This window comes from Bombyx mandarina, chromosome 13, assembly GCF_030267445.1.
Source record: "Bombyx mandarina strain Sakado chromosome 13, ASM3026744v2".
Taxonomy (NCBI): Eukaryota; Metazoa; Arthropoda; class Insecta; order Lepidoptera; family Bombycidae; genus Bombyx; species Bombyx mandarina.
This window is the reverse complement of record NC_143220.1, coordinates 4,659,239-4,681,220: the sequence shown is the minus strand read 5'-3', so window position 1 is coordinate 4,681,220 and position 21,982 is coordinate 4,659,239. Positions and strand designations below refer to the sequence as shown.

At 35.6% G+C, this 21,982-nt stretch overlaps 1 protein-coding gene across 1 annotated transcript in view; it reads left to right on the top strand.

Annotated features, from left to right (window-relative positions):
- The window catches only part of LOC114239698 (kin of IRRE-like protein 2), a 198,986-nt gene extending 188,696 nt beyond the window's left edge, over positions 1-10,290 (top strand). Inside the window, exons 15-17 of the mRNA XM_028170043.2 lie at positions 4,100-4,204; positions 5,099-5,259; positions 5,915-10,290. Of these exons, the coding sequence (XP_028025844.2) occupies positions 4,100-4,204; positions 5,099-5,259; positions 5,915-6,034 (386 nt within the window). The 3' untranslated portion in view covers positions 6,035-10,290. The remainder of the gene's footprint in view (positions 1-4,099; positions 4,205-5,098; positions 5,260-5,914) is intronic.
- Positions 10,291-21,982: the final 11,692 nt, after the last annotated feature.

Below are 21,982 nucleotides of genomic sequence, written 5' to 3'. Positions count from 1 at the left end.
GCTTTTAAGCTATTGCATAGCTTTTATCGCGGGCCTTGAGCGCGGCGACCGAATCATGAAATTTCGTAACGAAAAAAACCTAACACACATCACTCCGCCTACCATGTAGCTCGCGTTCATCACATTCACACGTTGCGCTTGTGTAGTGTTTGTGAATAAGCGCGTGGTGTGACGTCACACTGCATGCGCTTCATGAAAATCATCTCTCTCTCTCTCTCTCTCTCTCTCTCGCGCGCGGTCTAGCTTATGAGTGTGAAGGGGACAGTTAAGATTTTGCTTTTATTAATGTTTAATATAGCGTGGTCTTGTTTTATTATTGTTTTAATATTAAATTATCATTGTTTAATTATAATTGCATAAATTGCTATGCAATAGCTTTCCTGCCGCAGTTCCCGAGTGCCACACGTTTTTTTTTTTATCGAATACCTTAGATATATTTAACAACTTCAATACTACACACAAATACGGATAACGTAATCTATTTATGGACATAGAAAAAATATTTCAAGCCACGGTTTATTTTCACTAAATACGGGAGCTCATAGACACCACAATGTGAAGGCCACGATCCATTTTTTTTTTTTATTTTTTTTTTATTGCTTAGGTGGGTGGACGAGCTCACAGCCCACCTGATGTTAAGTGGTTACTGGAGCCCATAGACATACACAACGTAAAATGTGCCACCCACCTTGAGATACAAGTTCTAAGGTCTCAAGTATAGTAACGACGGCTGCCCCACCCTTCAAACCGAAACGCATTACTGCTTCACGGCAGAAATAGGCAGGGTGGTGGTACCCACCCTGCGCGGACTCACAAGAGGTCCTACCACCAGTAAGTAATTACGCAAATTATAATTTTGCGGGTTTCATTTTTATTACACGATGTTATTCCTTCACCGTGGAAGTCAATCGTGAACATTTGTTGAGTACGTATTTCATTTGAAAAATTGGTACCCGCCTGCGGGATTCGAACACCGTTGCATCGCTACATACGAATGCACCGGACGTCTTATCCTTTAGGCCACGACGACTTCACGATTTTCAGACATAATTTCAGTTATAATGAAATCGTCAGCTTCAATTAAAGTTTATAAAGGCAATCGCCAGCAATTATCAAGCCGGAACGCCGGACCACAGCAGCAAAAGTAGGCGTTATAGTAGTACCTACCTGTGTGGACTCATAACCGAGCTGTAGTAAAATTTTACTACACTATACGAGACAAATTTGAATTAACGCTTACGCTATCGAGAACGTTAAAAAGACTCGCACTAAGCCCACTGATCATAAATTCATATTAGAATATAATTACAAATACTTTTACGGTTTTATATCAAATCTTATACCTTTAAACGTGCAATTCTTGTATATTAATATATATGTAACCTCTATACGATTAATCCTTAAAGAGGTTAATATGTTATTTATATCATTCTTCTATAGATGACATAAATAGAATTTCGATTATTGAAACATTAGAACATTAGACATAGAAAGAGCATTTTTGCAATATTAAATTATAAAAAAGATATAAAAATAATGGTGAAGTAATAGCTTTAAATGTTGTTTCTCTTTATAAGAGCAACTCAATTGCTATAGTTTTACAAAACTAAACTGTATTTTGATACAAATAAAATAATACATTATATATATATAATCTGAATCTCGGAAACGGCTCCAACGATTTTCATAAAATTTAGTATACAGGGGATTTCGGGGGCGATAAATCGATCTAGCTACGATTTATTTTCAGAAAATGTTGTTTTATTCGTGTTTTCAATAATCAACTTTACCCGACATCTATTGGCGAATAATAATACTATTTTTCTTAACTGAGGGCAACTAACCGCTCTAAAGACACAACAAAATGGCGTTATCAAAAAAAAACCATCATCTAGTCAATAATATAATAGATACGTTTGACAGACATTTCTCATAATAAATATCGGTGTGTATTCGAAAACGAGCTTTTATCCTAAATAATAGAATACAATAAAGCTCTAACGTTTGTTCTAAGACAGCGAACTAAGCTGCTTTGTCAATAGTAATCGAGCCTACACTAATGCCATGGAATCGAAAATAGTATTATAATAGAATTCAAATAGGTACTTATTACGTATTTTTCTTTTATACCACGTGTATTTGTTCGTTTTCAATTGAAATAGAAGGTTTATGGTTTAATTATAGAGATTTATTTAAAAAAAAAAAGTATCCTTTGATTAAACTTCAAAAGCATGGTAGGCAGCGGCTTGGCTCTGCCCCTGGCAATGCTGAAGTCCATGGGCGACGATAAACACTCACCATCAGGTGGGCCGTATGCTAGTTTGCCTGCAAGAGCATTAAATAAGTTTATAAAATATTGTAGTAATGTAATATTGACCTAATAACCTGGTCATTATAATCAGGGTTAAAAAAATCTTTGATATTTAGTTCGGTTTGCTATCTTAGTGATGATAGAGCGGCCTGTGAGCACACATGCGTACGGATGCGTAGTTGACCTTGCTAATTTCTGCCGTGAAGCAGTAATGCGTTTCGGTTTTTAGAGTGGGGCAGCCATTGTACATATAATAATGAGACCTGTAACTCATGTCTCTATATAGGAGTAGGCGGGGGCATTTATTCATAGCTGTTTATCCATCTAAGCAAATAAGAAGATGTGTGGCGTCGTGGGACACCGGATAGGAACGAAGTTCCTTATTATAAAAATAATGTTGAATGAAAAAATTAATTTTAAGTTCTATTTGAGGTATTAAGAAAATAATTTCGGGTATATATATCTACTTAATTTATTCATAATAAATTATAAAAAATATGGTATTTTTTGTACGTTATTACAAAATTAAGTCGTACACTGTGTGCATTACTAATAAAAATCTTACGTTACGGACGTTTTTACCCGGTTAGGGTACCTCTCCGCATCGTCCCATAAGGAACTTCGTTCCAAAAAAAAATACAAGATAATGATACGCATCCATTGATCATCAATACCCGAAACCTATTGCTTTCAGTACCAAGGCTGTACCAGGTGTATTTAAGACCTAACTTCTGTATAGCGTGACCGGTAATCGTAACAAAATTATATCGATGCGGGCCCAAACAATTTGGATCGTTCAAATATTTATAGAGTACTAGTGAAAACCTGCCAGCTTGGCTGTGACGATCGCGATATAAAATACGAATAACACTTATTTCTTTTTCATTAATTTTATCATTGTATGAGCCGTCGAGCTAATGGCCAGTCGGGTGTTGATTAATTGGTGCTGTCATTAAAACATGATTTCTTCCAATCACTACGAGACATGAAGGTGGAATATAACTTATGCTGTTCTGTATCAAAAAAATACGTGTGGCACTCGGAGACTGCCGCGGTAAAGCTATTGCATAGCATTTTTATCAACTTATGCAATAATAAATCGACAATAATAATTTAATATTGAAACAACAATAAAATAAGATCCGGCGAGAAACTCAGTGGGCTAACTTTCAATGAATCTGCTACATTGTGAGTATTCCAGTTTGACCACGCACTCACTAGAGGGCGCTACATGGGATAGAGACACGCCTTTGGACGCTAGTTCTAACTCTCATTCGCCCAGAATCAACGGTTTAGCCAGTTTATTTTTAATTCCACTCCAATCACTGAATGAGTAGTAAGAGTAGTAATAAAATTATTCGACTAAGCGATAGAAAATGGCACGCCCAACGCATTTTAATGTGATATAATTTTCTATTTTACAATTCCGTTTGTCACCGATAGATGGCTCTTGACGCAAAAGCTAAATCGCGCTATCGTTGTGTTACGCACGAAATTATATCACATATTTTGATAGTACATAAATCAGTGTTTAAACTTCTTACTTTAAACACTACACAAGCGCAACGTGTGAATGTGTTGAACGCGAGCTACATAGTAGGCGTAGTGAGGGGTGGAAGGTTTTTTTTTTCGTTACGGAATTTCACGATTCCGCTCTTAAGCCGCGCCCAAAGCCCGCGATAAAATCTGTGCAATAGCTTAAAAATATAACAGAATATTAATATTCATCAACATGATGCTATCAGTCGCTTTTGAAAATAGATTTTCACAAAGTTCTTTCATCCTTAGTGCCGATACAGACGGTGAAAGCGTATAAAGGCTCCTTGCATAGCACACATCATTCACCGCTCCAGCCGGACGATAAGAATCCTGACGTTGTACCCCTCGGCAAAGGTAAGTAAAACGAGGGTAGGTCAAAGTTTTTTTTTTTTATAGTCACTATGTTTTCAGTTGGTCTTGATGTTAAACATTTGGTCATATGCTCGATAATATATTGTGATATAATGTCTATTACATTGTAAAGAAAAATAATTTAATAAACAGAGATGAAAAATGCTAATTCAGAAGTTGTTATCATAGAAACTGACATAAACCTGAATCACCGTAAAACTAATTTCAATAAAATCTTGATTTATATATTAAGTTTCGACCAACAATATTTGAACCTTCAGTCTCCCTAGTCAAGTTAAGATTTATGGAAGATTTTTTGTTGCAGCTTGTGCTCAAAATATTATTCAATTTCACTGAGCTCTTACTTGCATGGTAACATCCAAACCGGAGTGCGACTAGAAGCATTCGAGTCTATTAAGAACGATCGAGGCAATCATAAATAATACACAAAAAATTGTTATAGATAAGCAGCTCAAGCACTCAACAAAAATGTTTACGGGCGTCGGCCACTAGATGGCTTCGCTTCGATTAGTTTCTTATGGCTCCTGTAGATGGCAGTAACCAATTGTCTATCTTATATTTAATTTTTAATGAAGGATTAAGTAAATTTTCAGAAACCGCAAATTGATAAAATTTAATCAATTTGTCTCTATCTGTTGTCTATATTTTTTATTAATTTTCTGTGTTTAGTTACATAATAATAAAATGCCTCAACTTTAACAACATATAAGTTTAGGGGCATCCGCTACAAGATGTCGCTAGTTCCCATACAAAAAAAAACGATTTGTCTTAAAGTGTCGCAGTTTCAGAACCCTGGAGGCAATAATATACCATGGTATCGTTTTTGTTATTTTCATCATTTGATTTTCTTCATTAAAACATTGTCAATTCGTGCAGATTTTCACTGCACACACGACATCGAGCGACCTCCCGAGCCGCCCCCATACGGCGCGGTGGTCTCTCCGCCGGTGGGCGTCTCAAGGAGTGCTCACAGTCTCCAACACGACGTGAGGTCGAATACACCTCACACTCCGAACACACCGGCTTCTGATGCTCAGGTAAACAACGAATTAATATGATTAACGTTGGAATTATATCTTATTCATCACTATAGGTATTAGTGAAAGTACAAAAATAATTCCGAACTGTTTTCGCTAATAATCTTCCATTTAATACTCAATACATTTCATCGGAAGGCCTCTTAGAAACAGAAAGTATACGAAAGGCCACTTAATGGAACATTCTTGGAAAAAGAAATGAAGTTATCTCTCTAAGCTGACCGCTAACATTAATATCATTAGAATAAAAGTAACCATTTTGGACAGCATCGTAAAGCTACACAAATACTTACCTTTTTTAATGCAAAAATGGGTGGATTAGCTCACGGCCCACCTGGCGATAAGTGTTTACCGGAGCCCACAGACATCTATAACGTAAATGCCGCCACCCACCTTGCGAGATGAGTTCTAAGGCCTCACTTTTAACAGTACAACGGCTGCCCCGCCCTTCAAACCGAAACGCATTACTGCTTCACGGCAGAAATAGGCAGGGCGGTGGTACCTACCTGTGCGGACTCACAAGACGTCCTACCACCTAAATGACAATTTTCTTTAATATTATTTAAACAGTCTACATTGTGACAGCACACTCTTTGTTGCCAATCTTCAAAGTAGCGTCTTTTAAGTATGCCAATGATTACTGATTTGATCACAGAGCATCGGAACGCTAGCAGATGATCGTCGCAGTGTTACAAGCGGTACACTTTCACGGCGGAGAGAAGTGGTCACAACGCGGACACCCTTACTAGCTAACGCACGGGAAAGCTGCGTCTAGACTTACATTAATTTTCAGCCTTCATAAAGAATTTCCTTAAGAGTCATCTAAGATTTTGAATCTAGATAATCTTTGCAGGGATACCTGAATGAGGCTCTTTGTAAATATGTACTTTGAAGGAACATGTTTTCTTTTTTATTGTATACAGAATGTTGTAAAGTATTCTTACTATTGTTACAATATTAACTGACGTGTTATATTTAAAGTAAATTCCCATTGTATCTGTTTGGCTGTTTAACCATACACTATTAGATTTTTAATAACTACATATTATGTTTGAACGGTAATTCAACATTTTATAAGATTCGGATGAGATGTATCTTTTGTTAAAGTAGATAAGCGTAAGGCAGTGGCTATGTACCAACCATAGCCTCTTGATAAGAAAATCTATAGAACAGACGTTCAATGATTCTGATCAGTTTAGGAAAAATATAAAATAAAAATACTCTGTACACTTCTGTACATAAACAACATTAAATTTCTAGATGAATATTTAAAGTTTCTCCTAAAATTTACATCGAATGTTATATTGATGAAAGACTGTCTTAAATTTCTTTTGGTGTATAAATAATTTAAAATAAACATGTCATGTAAAATTATCAAATCTAGTAGTTATATTAAATTAAAAAAATATACGAAATGAACAATTTTAAATTGTTAATAACGACACCAGTTGGTCATCCCAAAGACTAAATAGTTGGAGCTATATGAAATAAAGTACTTGGCTTTGAAATTATTAATATAGACTATCATTTTACGGACTAAAACATACTAAACGATTTTTTATTGATACAATCATCAAATATTTAGATCTATTAATTTTTATAATCCTAATTTCTTCATGGAAAAGCGTTTGTAACAATTTGGTTATTTTAAATTAATACTCTTATCAAAAAATAAGCATATATGGATTACGAGAAAATTAATAAATTATGTAATAATTATTGTTGGATTACAAAGAGGATAAATCTGTTTTATCGACTGGATGTTAGTGGATTCTTCAAACACTATCTATCATCCCTTATCGAAGTTACGTTAAGATAGCTCGGGAAATTCTATTTGGATCTTCAAGAGAGTGTATAATATTTATTTATTTATTATACCTGATTAAAACCTGTACTATATGTAAATTACAGATTAATTAATTTATTACTCTTACTATTGTCTATTAAAGTGTAAATTAATATTCTTTTACGATTTAATCTTTCGTTTTTAATGGCATTATATTATTTCCGTCACGACCACTATAGCATAAAGTATCATATCATGACAGTAGAAAAAGAGGAATTAAACCATATAAGTTTTATTTATTTATTGCTTAGATGGGGGACGAGCTCACGGGCCACCTGGTGATAAGTGGTTACCGGAGCCCATAGACATCTACAACGTAAATGCCGCCACGCACTTGATATATGAGTTCTAAGATCTCAGTATAGTTACAACGGCTGCCTCACCCTTCAAACCGAAACGCATTACTGCTTCACGACAGAAAGAGGTGGGATGGTGGTGTCTACCCGTGCGGACTCACAGAACGTCCTACCATCATTAATTAGGCAAATATGCGGATAATAATTATGCGGATTTGATTTTTTGTTACACGATGTTACTCCTTCAGCGTGGAAGTCAATCGTGAGTATTTTTGTAAGTACGTATTTCATTAGAAAAATTAGTACCCGCCTGCGGGATTCGAACAGCGACACGGTCGCATCGCTCGCGACTGCACCGGACGTCTTATCCTTTAGGCCACGGCGACTTCAAATACTTTGTAATAAGTTTGTAAATAAGCACTTTGAATTACGTCTATGACTCGCAAATATGAGTCGACTATTATCAAAGCCGGCATTGTGACTTCTGGACAATTATTGGTAAATCAGAAAAACGAATTATTGACTTTGTATTCCATTGGCAGTCACAAAACTCTTCTGAACGACATAAACAACAGGTTAAGTATTAACCTTTATTTAATGCAGGTTTTGAACCGTATTCTTTGAAGGAGATGATTATATTCAAATCAATCTGTATCGACATATCAATAACATTTTTTTGTCCAAATGCACAGATTGCCACCTTTGATAATAGACGACTCATATCTAAGATTATAATACTGTCACTGCGACCCGATAGTGAGTACATAAAGACTAAAGGTGTTAATGTATAAAGTTATGTATATAAGGCACTTTCTAAAACTATATACTGTACTCGTAAGGATTTTATTTGTAACAACAAACAATATCCTATATAGTTTTTTTGAGATATTGAAAATTTCTATTGTCTGTACAAATATTTTGTTATTAATTGTTTTTTATAAATCGTCGTTTGAATTAGTTCATTGAGTGTGCATTTGTCATGTGAAGTGAAGCTTAATCGAGCATTACGATGTCTTGTCCTGTTGCTGACTGAACACATTTTTTTTAAGCTATTGCATAGCTTTTATCGCGGGCCTTGAGTGCGGCGACCGAATCATGAAATTCCGTAACGAAAAAAACCTTACACCCCTCACTCCCCCTACCATGTAGCTCGCGTTCAACACATTCACACGTTGCGCTTGTGTAGTGTTTGTGAATAAGCGCGTGGCGTGACGTCACACTGCATGCGCATCATGAAAAGTCTGCCCATCTCTCTCTCACGCGGTCTAGCTTATGAGTATGAAGGGGACAGTTAAGGTTTTGCTTTTATTAATGTTTAATATAGCGTGGTCTTGTTTTATTATTGTTTTAATATTAAATTATCATTGTCTAATTATAATTGCAAAGTTGATAAAAAATGCTATGCAATAGCTTTACCGCGGCAGTTCCCGAGTGCCACACGGTTGTTTTTTTTTTTTGCTTAGATGGGTGGACGAGCTCACCGCCCACCTGGTGTTAAGTGGTTACTGGAGTCCACAGACATCCACAACGTGAATGCGCCACCCATCTTGAGGTATAAATTCAAAGATCTCAGTATAGTTCGCACCTTTAATAATTTTATTATTGTTATTATAATAACTTAGCAATAATAAACTTGACAAATACCCACAAAAAGGATTTAAATTTGATGGTATTACTAAGCGGAGATACTGTTATGCTTTGATTTTCAAATGTAAAATGAATGTTTAATAGCAATGAAACACAGACAATAATTATAAAATTATTCTGAACATTTACAATTTTGTAAAAAAAAAAACTGTATGTTCTTATCTTAATTATTAGTCATTAATTCGTTTGATGAAAACAAAATTTTATTTTGAAATAATTTCAAACACAAATATTTTTCTAATGTCATTACGTTTGTTTTATTCAACAAAAAGGCTATGTCAGGAAGTGAAAACTTCTAAACCATGTTTAACTTTAAACCTAATTTTTCAAATAATAAGTTATATATTTAAAAAAACCGTACTGTCGTAAAATTTTATGTTTACTAAGCACTAGTCCTACCCTACTTTGGAAAAAAAAGAATTAATGATTATCAAAATTTGAACTTTATATTGTTACGATGCAAAATGACGACGCTCCTTAGAGAAAAAATCAAGCTACATTTTAAATTAAATTCCCCGTATTTTTTCTTGTTTTATTTAAACTATATAAAGCGGCTAAAGTCAACGATTTGTGAGTAAAAAAAATACAAACTAATTTGATTTGCTAAAACAATTTGTTATTTAATTTCGAGACGTTACTAAGACTAAATAACTTATCATATTGTCGAGAAAAACATTACTTGTCTTATGAGTTTTAATTTTAACGTAAATCACTGTGATGCTATTTTAAATATATTTTAATGTTTAAGATGTAAATAATATTAAAAAATAATAATTCCCTACACTGATAACGTTGTATATTTTTCTTTTGTATATTAATGTTCATAGATAGAAAATAATGTGAATATAAAATGACGTAGTAGGCAAATTTTATTTTTAAATAATAATAATTTACTATTTGGTGATTGTTAATTTTATATTTTTTATTTCGTAATTATTATTCAATGAATATCATTCAATGTTTAGATAAGTTTTACAGAAAATTCTACACTATGAAATTTGTTCTATTTTATTCTACGTAGAAGAATGTTAATATTATTTGTATCATAGTAAATAAATGTTTGGAAACAACAAAAAAAAAAAAACATAATAAATTTGTAAGTTTCTTTGTGTCAAGAATATAATTTCATTAATTAATCAAAATTTATTTTAGTCATTTTTCCAAGACTTCTTCTACATATCCGTATATATTAAGATGGTATGTGTATACATTTCTTCAAATAAATTTGCCCATGAGCAAGTATTTTTTGGTGTTTCACTTATATTGACCCTGATAACGCCCCGTTATTTAAGCTATGCTAAAAACTTTTTTATGATGGACCTTTGCTTATTAGTCATTACTGTTACAAAAGAAGCTTCCCCGCAGTGGAATATTATTGTCTATTATAACAGACGAGACGACGGTAACCATTCGCCTTATATAATACAATCTGTAAATAAAATACTGTGACTTGAATACATTTGTTGTACTAAAGCACCAAAAGATGAAATTTTTGGTCCATTTTATCAAGACAACATACTGTGTCTTATTATATAGCCAGGTGAACGTCCTGGGGTTAACCCATCGACATTACAGCGTTAATGACGTTACTCAACTCGAGACACGATATCTACGTCTCAGACGTACGGTGAAATAAATGGCTGTCTCGCTCTTCAAAAAGGAACATAATGCTTCGCGGTAGAAATATGTCGAAAGTATATTATTATAGAATAGGTTATTCGCTCTGATAGTAGTAGCAAAAAGGATTTTTTTGTTCAATTAATATTGCTTGCATGCAATGCATGCGTTAAGTCGTCGTGACCTAAAGGATAAGACGTCGTCCGGTGCATTCGTATCTAGCGATGTAACGGTGTTCGAATCCCGCAGGCGGGTACCAAATTTTCTGATAAAATACGTATTTCACAAATGTTCAGGATTGACTTCCACGGTGAAAGATTTTTTTTATTGCTTAGATAGGTGGACGAGCTCACCCGGTGTTAAGTGGTAACCGGAACCCATAGACATCCAGAACATAAATGCGTCACCCACCTTAAGATATAAGTGCTAAGGTCTCAAACATAGTTACAACGGCTGTCTCACCCTTCAAACCGAAACGCATTACTGCTTTACGGCAGAAATAAGCAGGGTGGTGGTACTCACCTGCGCGGACTCACAAGAGGTCCTACCACCAGTAACATCGTGTAATAAAAATCAAACCCGCAAAATTATAATTTGCATAATTACTGGTGGTACGACCTCTCACAAGAGGGCACGGGCTCTGGCACGGGTAGGTACACTGCCCTCCCTTTTTGTGCCGTAAAGCAGTAATGCGTTTCGGCTTGAAGGGTGGGGTAGCCGTTGTAACTATACTCAGAACTTAGAACTTATATCTTAAGGTGGGTGGCGCATTTACGTTGTAGTTGTCTATGGGTTCCAGTAACCACTTAACACCAGGTGGGCTGTGAGCTCGTCCACCCATCTAAGCAATAAAAATAAAAATAAAATATATCTATCTTCAGTATCGAATATAAAAACCATTAATCCAATTGTTATTCTTTTATATTTGTGTGTAAAAACAACCTTTGTTCGGCATCTCTTCGGGTCCAAGATTTATTTTTTGCTATCGTTAAATAACTGTAATAACAATAAAAAAGATGTGTGGTGTCATGGGACACCGGACAGGAACGAATTTCCTTATTATAAAAATATTAATTTTAAGTTATATTCGAGGTATAAAGAAAATAATTATTCGGGTATACATTTTTTATTGATAACAATAAAAAAACTACATTATCAACTTCATTTTATTCACAATGATTTATCAAAAATAAATATAAATAATATACAAAGAAACAGCTATTTATGTGAATAATAATAATGACCGTCAGCATGTAGACTATACATTAGACACTATAGCCGTTAATTATACTAAGACTATACATAAATAATAAAAATCTTCTGCTGTTCGTTCCAACAAGGATTGCTGCCTGATTTTTTTAATTGCAAACAAAATCTTTGTACGCCGACAAAATGATTTCAATGCTGTTTTTTTGTGGCTCACCAAATTTTATAATTGCTAAACATTTCATTACTTCTCTATTATTATTGTGTGACATTCATATTATAATATAATACAGATGTTAGATGCGTTAGTAACTGTTGCACTCATTCCATAATTTCAATAGTCTAAGTTGTTCCCATAAAAATTGATAGATGGCAGTAGTATCTCTAAAAATAAAGTGTCGTGACAACTTTTCGTAAGAATTTTTTCCGTCTAGCCCCCTTTCACAACGCGCGATAAGGAACTTCGTTCCAACAAATTACAGTTAACAAAATACAGTTTTGTGTTAAAATAAACAGAACATGAAACGAATGCCGGATGTATGAGAAACCTTTAAAGCCCAAGGTAATTTTCAAAATTAGTTCTTAAATTTTACTTCTCGTAACATTTTTTCTGTAGATAAGTCGATCGCCTAATAGCCCGGCTTCAAATGGCAACTGTACCACGTAGACGCCAAGGTTACATCGTAAATGTTGTTATAAGTCTTGAGATATAAAATCTGATTCTCGATGTAATAATTTTAGACTCAGTCTTCAAATCAAAGGCACTTTTTTCCTGCCCATTCGCTGGTAGCCTAAGATGCTAATCCAGTTACGCCTGGACGGTTAAGTGAGCTTAAGGGCTCATTCTGAGAGAATTTGCTAACACTAGCCTTAGCAAGAACAGCGCTTCAGAGAATCTACCACTGAATCGGGCTCACAACCCACTCTTCGATCAGTGTTTAGAGCAAAAAGACATATTCTTTGATTGTACCAACGGGAGGAATTAATTTACTTAGATTTAAGTTAATAAGTTAATAAAGAAATATGCTCAGTTTTGCATGAGCCATGAGCTTAATCAAAATTAGCGTAAGCGATCGTGACACAATTATAACCTTTAGAGGCTCTGGGAACTGATTCGGAGATAGCCATACATTAGTGGCGCCATTTTCTAAAGTGTACATTTACAAGCAAATTAGCTCTTGTTGATATTACTGTAATTCTTTTAGATGCATCCTAATTAATATATCAACATCATCATCTTAGGTTTTAGAGCTACGGGTGGGTTATGGCCCGGTCTAGTAAATCCGTCCAGTCTGATCTATTCGTGGCTTTCCTTTTTTTTTCTTAGATGGGTTGACGAGCTCACAGCCCACCTGGTGTTAAGCAGTTACTGTGGAGCCCATAGCCAAACAACGTAAATGCGCCACCCACCTTGAGATATAAGTTCTAAGATCTTCAGTATAGTTACAACGGCTGCCCTACCCTTCAGATCGAAACGCATTACTGTTCACGGCAGAAATAGGCAGGGTTGTGGGACGTACCCATGCGGACTCATAAGAGGCCCTACCACCAGTATTTACGCAAATTATAATTTTGCATGTTTGATTTTTATTACACGATGTTTTTCCATCACCGTGGAAGTCAATCGTGAACATTTGTTGAGTACGTATTCCATTAGAAAATTGGTACCCGCTTGGGATTCGAACATCGGTGCATCGCTCAACACGAATGCACCGGGCGTCTTAGCCTCTAGGCCACGACTACTTCAATTTATCACTCCTAAGTACTTGGTGACACGTTCGACGTCGTCCAACTGCCCCTACTTCTGCAGCCAATCATTCAAAAGGCGTTTCGGTACATCAACCTCGTTCATTAGCACTACAACTCATACCAATCGCAGGCCACCGATCTTTATGATCCTTAGGAACGTGTAGCAAATCGTACATTTGATATAGCTCTTGGTTATATAACGCGTTCGTGCTATAAGCGTTTACTTATTTAGTATAAACAAAAAAAATATTGTAATAGCCGAATTTTATCTTAAGAATCTAAAGAAATCTGTGCGAAATCAAAGATCAATATTCTAACAGATTCACGCGTGACAATCTACTAATTTCCACAGCGGACACGTGAGCTCGTGTTATCGCTTTGGGTTGACTTTTCAGATTCACGCCACAGTTGCTTAGTAACGGTGCTACAAAAAAAAGATAATTAAAAGTATTTAGGATTTATTCTATAGCTTGTCTTAATAACTCGAGAAAGCCTGTATATATACAGTTATCGTTCTATTATAAAATGAATTTGTAGTTCTAACTATCGTCCGTAACCAATAAAATGGTTTTATTAGCAGAAACTGATAGAAAAGCAAATGATTGTATTGCATCCGCCACATGTAAGCAATAGCAATCTGAGTAAATTTTCACCTTTAAAAATATTCACAGAAAACACATGTGTTGTTCAAGTTACATAATCGACCCCGTTATCAAGTATCAAACACTGTAACACTTAAATCTCATCATCTAAACTCGCGTAGATGCATACATAATGAGCCGACGCCTCTCCTTAAGTAAACTTAATTTAACTTATTTTACAAACTTATTTTAAAAAATATCAATATTAATAGTACACCAATTTAGCAGGAGGACATACAATTAAATAGTGAATAAATTAAAAATACACCTAAATGACGAATCCCGCTCGTATGAGAGTTTTGTTAAAGCAAATCAAATCAGAATACACTAGACTACAGAAATTGGTAAAGTTTACAATGAAACAGGCTATTTAAAATTAAATTCTTCTCAGTCGCTTACACTCTTGGCATAATAGTCGTAGCCATCAGGTCAAAATTAAATTAAGTAATAATATAACTTACTATTATAGCGTTACGTAACGTAACGTAAGAATAACGCCATCTATTGCCGAATAGCCTAACGAATATCGAATGATCTAGTAACATCGAGAACGCTCGAGTAGTCAGTAATCGGAACTACTCGAAGCGAAACAGCAAACGGATAGCCTGAAGCGAATTGAGAATTTTAAAATGTTCTGTAAGTTTTCTAAGTGCTAATACAGTGTTAACTTGTACTTTGGTGGAACATTTATTTATCACGAACCCCAGCGCGTAACAATAGTAAAATGTCTTAAGTTGAAATTTTAATCAATAAATAAATTACATTTAATAAACAAAAGTAAACGAAACGAAAACAGAGTTGATCGTCTTAACGTGCCTACTCTATTCAACAAAAGAAATCTCGCTCAGATAGTCTCGAGTGAGTCCTCGTTTTCGTGATAGGAATTTTTATTCTTCTCCTTTGTCGAGACTTAAGGTGGCAAATTTAATGAACAAACATCATCTCGCAGTTCGCCCGTTTCACGGCTTTGTGAAAAACTCTAATCTCCTCAGGTGAGGATTTCTTTTTTGTTTCCTCCAGAAGCACAATAGGAGGGCGGCTCGACAAACTGTGTCAATGAAACTTGATTTTTGTCACTTATCTTGTTTTGTTCTGTTGGATGTTTGTATTAGTCGGATTTGCTTTTCTTTTTCACCGGCGCGTACCTAACGTTCAGCTACTATTGTAGACCGTAATACTTTATGATCATTATCTTTACGCATCATTTCGTGGCGCTATTCCTAATGAATAGCGCAATTTTTGAGCAGCCGCGGCTAGATACGTTCGACGCGACGTGACAATATTGCGCTTCAATTCACACTAGTGGTATCGCAGTAGTCGAAACTCGACTATAATTAATTTAAATTATAAGTTTGAACATTATTATGGTTCTATTGTCAAAGACTATCATAACCCTCTATAATGACAAATTTCGCCAAGGCTGCATGCACTATAGATAAATAATGTTGAAGACAAACGATATTATTCTATTCTCAATACACCACAGACTGTAATAATAAACGAAAGAGTACATATGCGTGCGTATCAAATACATGTTAGTGTGTGTAATGTTTTTTTTTTATTGATTTAGAGTATTTTCATGCACAATTTAAAAAAATATATTGCATTCTGCACCCCTTCTCTATATTCTCTATAAGTGCGGAAAATTTCATACTCCTCCGCCAGCGCAACTTTCGTAAAAAGGAGTACAAAGTTTTTGCTTCACGTATATAGATACCAAATATGATTGACGGTAGGCAGCGGCTTGACTCTGCCCCTGGCATTGCTCACGTCCATGGGCGACTGTAACCACTCACTATCAGGTGGGCCGTATACTCGTCTGCCTATAAGGGCAATAAAGAGATATGATTTTTTACAACTAATTATATATTATTAATAATATATTTATATTTGCTTCGACGAAGAAATGGTAGGTATTTGCTGTACAACGGACTGTGCTTACCTTAATTAATACTTAAATTATAACTTGGTTTACTCATTTATTTCAATGTCATATATGTACATTGACATATTAAGGTGCATTAGCAGCTGTCTCTAAAAGAAAAGTATGTAATTTTAAATTTTTAAAAACCTTACATTGCTACTAATCAACGCATAAATCGCTGAAAATTAAGCACTGAATGAATTCGATTATGACGAAATTCGATTTAAAACCTAAAGGTATTTTTTTGGACTGGAACTTGAAACTGTGAACTTTAACAATTTCGATCCGCAATCTGGTCGCTCGTGAACAGAGCATGCACCCGTGAGATCGATTCCGGTAATTGGTACATACGCCCCATCGATTTACCGGTCTCCGTGGCGGAATAGAAACGCCTATGCTTAGAATAGAGCCATTGTGAATTATACGAAGTAACATTATTAAGTGAGTTTATAAGCTCTGTTTTACTTTAAGTAATTACTTATTTTTGTACGATCTGATCGGAGTTAGAACATTTTTTTTTTATTGCATTGCATACCGTCGCCCATGGACCTCAGCAATGCCAGGGGCAGAGCCAAGCCGCTCCCTATCGCTTGATACTCTCCACAAGCCTCGTTTGAAGAAGGACATGTCATAACGCTCGGGAAACACGGTGTATTTGCTGTAATGCAGCACAAACTTTATTAGGCACATAATATGATATGAACACTGTCTTATTAATTTCATAAGCATCAAACCCCTTTTGGGGATTATTTAAATTTTATCTCATGGCTCACCTGTGTTAAAATGTTATCAAGGCCCAGAAATATTGCGACGAGAATTCCTTTCTATCCTTTAGGTCTAACTGAACCCTATCTTTGATAACATCAAACATCAAGTATGTTAATTATTTTTACGTACTTATTGGTAAACCATAATGCTCATTTTACCCAAAAGGAGAATTTGTTTGATTGATCACAAGCGTTGATTTAGAAATATTATTAAAATAGTACAAGGGTATCGGGGGGTCGGGGTGCAGTTGAAGTACCTCGGCCTCATTCTGGACAGTCGTTGGACCTACCGTGCTCACTTTCAGAACCTGGTCCCTCGTTTGTTGGGGGTGGCCGGTGCGTTAAGCCGGCTTCTGCCCAACGTCGGGAGGCCTGACCAGGTGACGCGCCGTCTCTGTACGGGGGTGATGCGATCAATGTCCCTATACGGGGCGCCTGTGTAGGGCCAATCCCTGGCCGCGGGGGTGGCGAAGCTGCTGCAACGGCCGCAACGCACCATCGCGGTCAGGGTCATCCGTGGTTATCACACCATCTCCTTTGAAGCAGCGTGTGTACTAGCTGGGTTCTGGAAGCGGAGGTGCTCGCCGTTGACTATCAGTGGCGGGCTGACCTTCGTGCCCGGGGCGTGGCGCGTCCCAGCCCCAGTGTGGTCAGAGCGCGGAGGGCCCAATCTCGGCGGTTCGTGCTGGAGTCATGGTCATAGGACCGTCGAGGCGATTCGCCCAGTTCTTGTGAATTGGGTGAATCGTGACAGAGGACGCCTCACTTTCCGGCTCACGCAGGTGCTCACTGGGCATGGTTACTTCGGTGAATTCCTGCACCGGATCGGAACCGAGCCGGCGGCAGAGTGCCACCATTGTGGTTGCGACTTGGACACAGTGGAGCACACGCTCTGTTATAGGGATTTGGCCGAAGGCCTTTTTAAAAAATGAAATTAAGAAAGAATAGATTTATTTAATTAAATTACAATAAATTGGGCTCAATTTAGGGCAAGTGTCACGCGCGCGGATGATGGTTTCAAACTGATTTAAATTATACGAGTAAATATAAAGAGATGATCAAACTGCTGACTTTGTGATTTGTAATGGGGTTCCTTTGCACTATTGTATACGGGAACCATTTATAACAGCCCCGGGGCCGAGAGTAAACTTACCCCAAAAGGGTTAAGTTTAGGAAAAAGATGTACGGAGTTTTGGCACACTAGGGGAGACGGCGGCGACTTCCGATAATTCTTCGGTTTTTTCAATATTTAATTTAGTTTTGAATTTTAAAAGACGGTGACACGTGCCCGATTTTACAACATTATAAAAAAGAGCTAAAATAAAAATAATAACTATAATAGAAATAATTATGGTTGTATATGAATAATATTCGCCGTATAGAACAATATGCGGTTTTTCATTAATCGTATCTAAACTTTTTATAATATTATTTATCTGTGTATGTTGTTGGGAGGTGATAGAATCAAGGTTAAAGTTAGATAAATTTAATAAAGGCAATTTAGTTTTGTATAGAGTTACAGAATTACAGCAAGAGTCGTTTAAAAGGTTGAATTTTACAATAATTGGTTGAAATTTTATTATCTTTGAATATTTTGGTATTAACCTTGAATCTTTATAAAATGCTACACAATGTATGGGAAGGTTAATGATGCCTGTACCTACTATTATTATCTCTGTACTGGGTTGGTCTTGACAATCTATGGAGAGTTTATAAGGTTCTGTAATTACAAAGACCCACCTGTTATTGGACAGTGGTTGCAAAATATCTAAATGACCTCCAAGAAAATTAGTTTTACAAACATTAGGTACAGAGTTTAAGGCTTTAGAAATAATTTCCGATTCGCAGATCGGGGATCTAGAACTGGAATAGGCATCTATGTTTTCACAAATGTAGTTTAAATTATATATTACCTTACAACTAATTAAACTATTCAACTTACAATAATGATTTCTATTTCTAGTGATGGCGATATATTTAGTTGATGGAATGATAGTTGCGTATGTTTTGTTAGAAATAATGACTGGATATGGAATACTATGGTATAAGTGATAATCTTTTGAATCGACAAGTGGTACTTTTAGAACAAATACAATTTTATTGTTATTATAATAGGTAGCGATTTCAGATACATTCATTAGTGTATAAATATTATCTAATGATAAACTTATGGGGAATTGGTGATAATCAGCCAAAAATCTATAATTGTCTACAAGCTCTGAAAACAATTGTTTCGGGGTTATTATAGACGGATATAAAATATTTGACTTGCTGAACATAATTGCGTTAATAATATCTTGTAATTTAAACGATAGTGTTAACAAACTGCTCTCTAGAACGTTCAATATTTCGTTAAGTTTTGACCTTTGAAGTAGATTGTCGGAAAGTAATGTGGAGTTTTGTTGTGCATGCATTTGAGTATCAATTGCACTGTTTAGCTGTTGTTCATTGATATTGATTTTATTTAAAGTATCTTTAAAAGAAGAGATGGTTGATGTAGTTACCAAAATATTTTGTTTGATTAATTTAGATAATTTAGTTTGGTCTTTTTCTATAATTTGAATAGCATTACTATAACGTATGGCATCGTTTTCGTCCATTGTACCGAACAGATGTTTGGACAAAGTACCGACTCCACCAAACCAGGCCGACCTTTTAGTTCTAATTTCGATTAAGTGTGATATTGATTCAAAGTCGCGAACTATGTCATTATATCTTATTGATAACGGCTGGTGTAAGTTTAAACATTCGACATTGGAGTAGAGAGCACTTTGCCTACACAGAAATTTTGAGCTGCCTATCACACCGTTCAGATTTATAATGTGTGGTTGTATGTAAGAAATATCTACAGGAACTATTACACTAAGGTGTCCGTCTATTATTTTGAGTGACCCGATAGGGTCAAGGTATATACCAGATGTATTCATTGAGGGTTCAATGAATGTTTCGTGTGCTGAAGACAAGGAACTGTAAAGGAATAATAACTATACTAAATCTTAATATACGTATCTTACTATAGTTATGTATTGAATATAGTTATCTATTAAACACTTATTAAACATATATAATAATAATTTCATGCATTACATCGGCGTGCTAGTTTTATTTCATCATAGTGATGAATTATGTGACGCCTATTTATCAATAAGGTTAAACTATTCCTACCATTTCATTTAATTACTTTATAAGGACCCTTCCAGATAGGTGAAAGAGCCTTGCGCATTCTGAGGTGATTTTTCAAATAAACGTAGTCGCCAACATGATAAGTTACTGGGCGAGTGTGGGCGTCGTAGCGGGCCTTGGAAGACTCTTTAGATTTCAGTGTATGTTTAGTAGCTTGTTCTCTAGTGACTTTAAGGCGATGTTGCAGCATTCGAATATAATCAGGGTAAGTTGCATTTGGAGCTGGTTCATAAATGGAGTTTGGAAGAACGGGTTTGTGACCGAAAATTAACTCGTAAGGCGTATAATTTGTTGTTGAATGGGTTGCAGTATTATATGCCAACATGGCTGTATATACATATCTTGGCCAGTTGTCCTGGTTTTCGGATACGTAGGATTTCAAATACTCTTTCAATGTAGAGTGGCTCCTTTCTAATGCACCTTGCGTCTGTGGGTGATAGGGAGACGACCAGAGCTGTTTAATTTTTAAGAATTTGCATGTTTCTTTAAACATTTCAGAAGTAAAATTTGAACCCTGGTCGGTTAAGATGGTTTTGGGAATGCCAAATAAGGAAATAAAGTGAATCAGACAATCGCTGGTTTCTTCAGCGGTAGTACTGCGAATGGGATAAGCTACAGAATATTTGCTGAGATCGTCTTGAAGGGTAAGGATGTATTTAATTTTTGCTGTACCGGATTCGGGGAGAGGACCAACTATATCTAGGGACAATCTTTCGAAGGGAGCTGTTGAGGTGGTCGTTATCTGCATTGGTGCACGGTTAATTTTCCTAAGCGCTTTATTAGTTTGACATTGATTACAGTTTTTAACATAATTTTCTATTTCACTACGCATGTTCTTCCAATAGAATTGTTCCCGGATTTTGTTGAACATTCTACTAGAACCGAGGTGTCCGGCGACAGGTAAGTCATGATTTCGCGGAGAATTTTTTTGGACTTCGGTAGGGCAAGGATAGTATATTTTATTACTATAAATGTGTATTTGGATACCGGTATTATGGAATAAGTGAGCAAGTATGTTGTAGATTTTTATATAAATATGTTTATCGAACGGGTTCTTGAAGTCAGTAATGCTTATTTTATCGATAGTTTCATTCATGGATATTAAATGGTTTCTAAGGGCTTTTAATGACTCAAAAATGTCACTGTAGGTGCAATTATCAAAGTGATGTACCTTTATAAATAGAAAGTAATAGTTTTTATCATTAAGTAAAAGGTTTTTGTAGGAAAGTAAGGTTTTCTCTGAATTCGTGAATGATTCTGAATCTGGTGAATTTAATAAGATTTCTTGAACATAGGGAATTGACTCATCTAAATCAAGGGATGCAGGTATTACGATAGTTTTGTTTTGGCTTTTTATTATACTATCATTATGTTCAAAAATGGCTGTATCGTATTTAAAGCTTGAAGGAGTTTTTAAGAATTTAGTATAGGTGTCGTCGAGATCAGGTAAGTTATGGGGGCTTATTAAAGTATTAGGTTGTTGTAGAATAGGAGCTTGACTACTAGAAGGTTGGGGTTCATTTTCTATTATTGGATTTTGATCAGTGATTTCAGGTACAATTTCTGGTTGGAGCAGAGTATCAGGTAAATTGTTAGGACTTGGACTTAGAGGCGTAAAATCAGGGACTTCGGCATTAAAGGGACTGATGTCTAATGGACCCAGATCAATCAGTTCATTTTCATTTAAGTTTTCAGGATTTTCGGTATAGACAGGATTAACGGGATAACGAGATAGAGCGTCAGCTGCTGAATTTAATTTGCCTTTTCTATATATAATTTCGTATTCAAATTCTTGTAGTTGGAGACGCCAACGTTGTAGTTTGCTACTTGGATCAGTATGGTTAAAT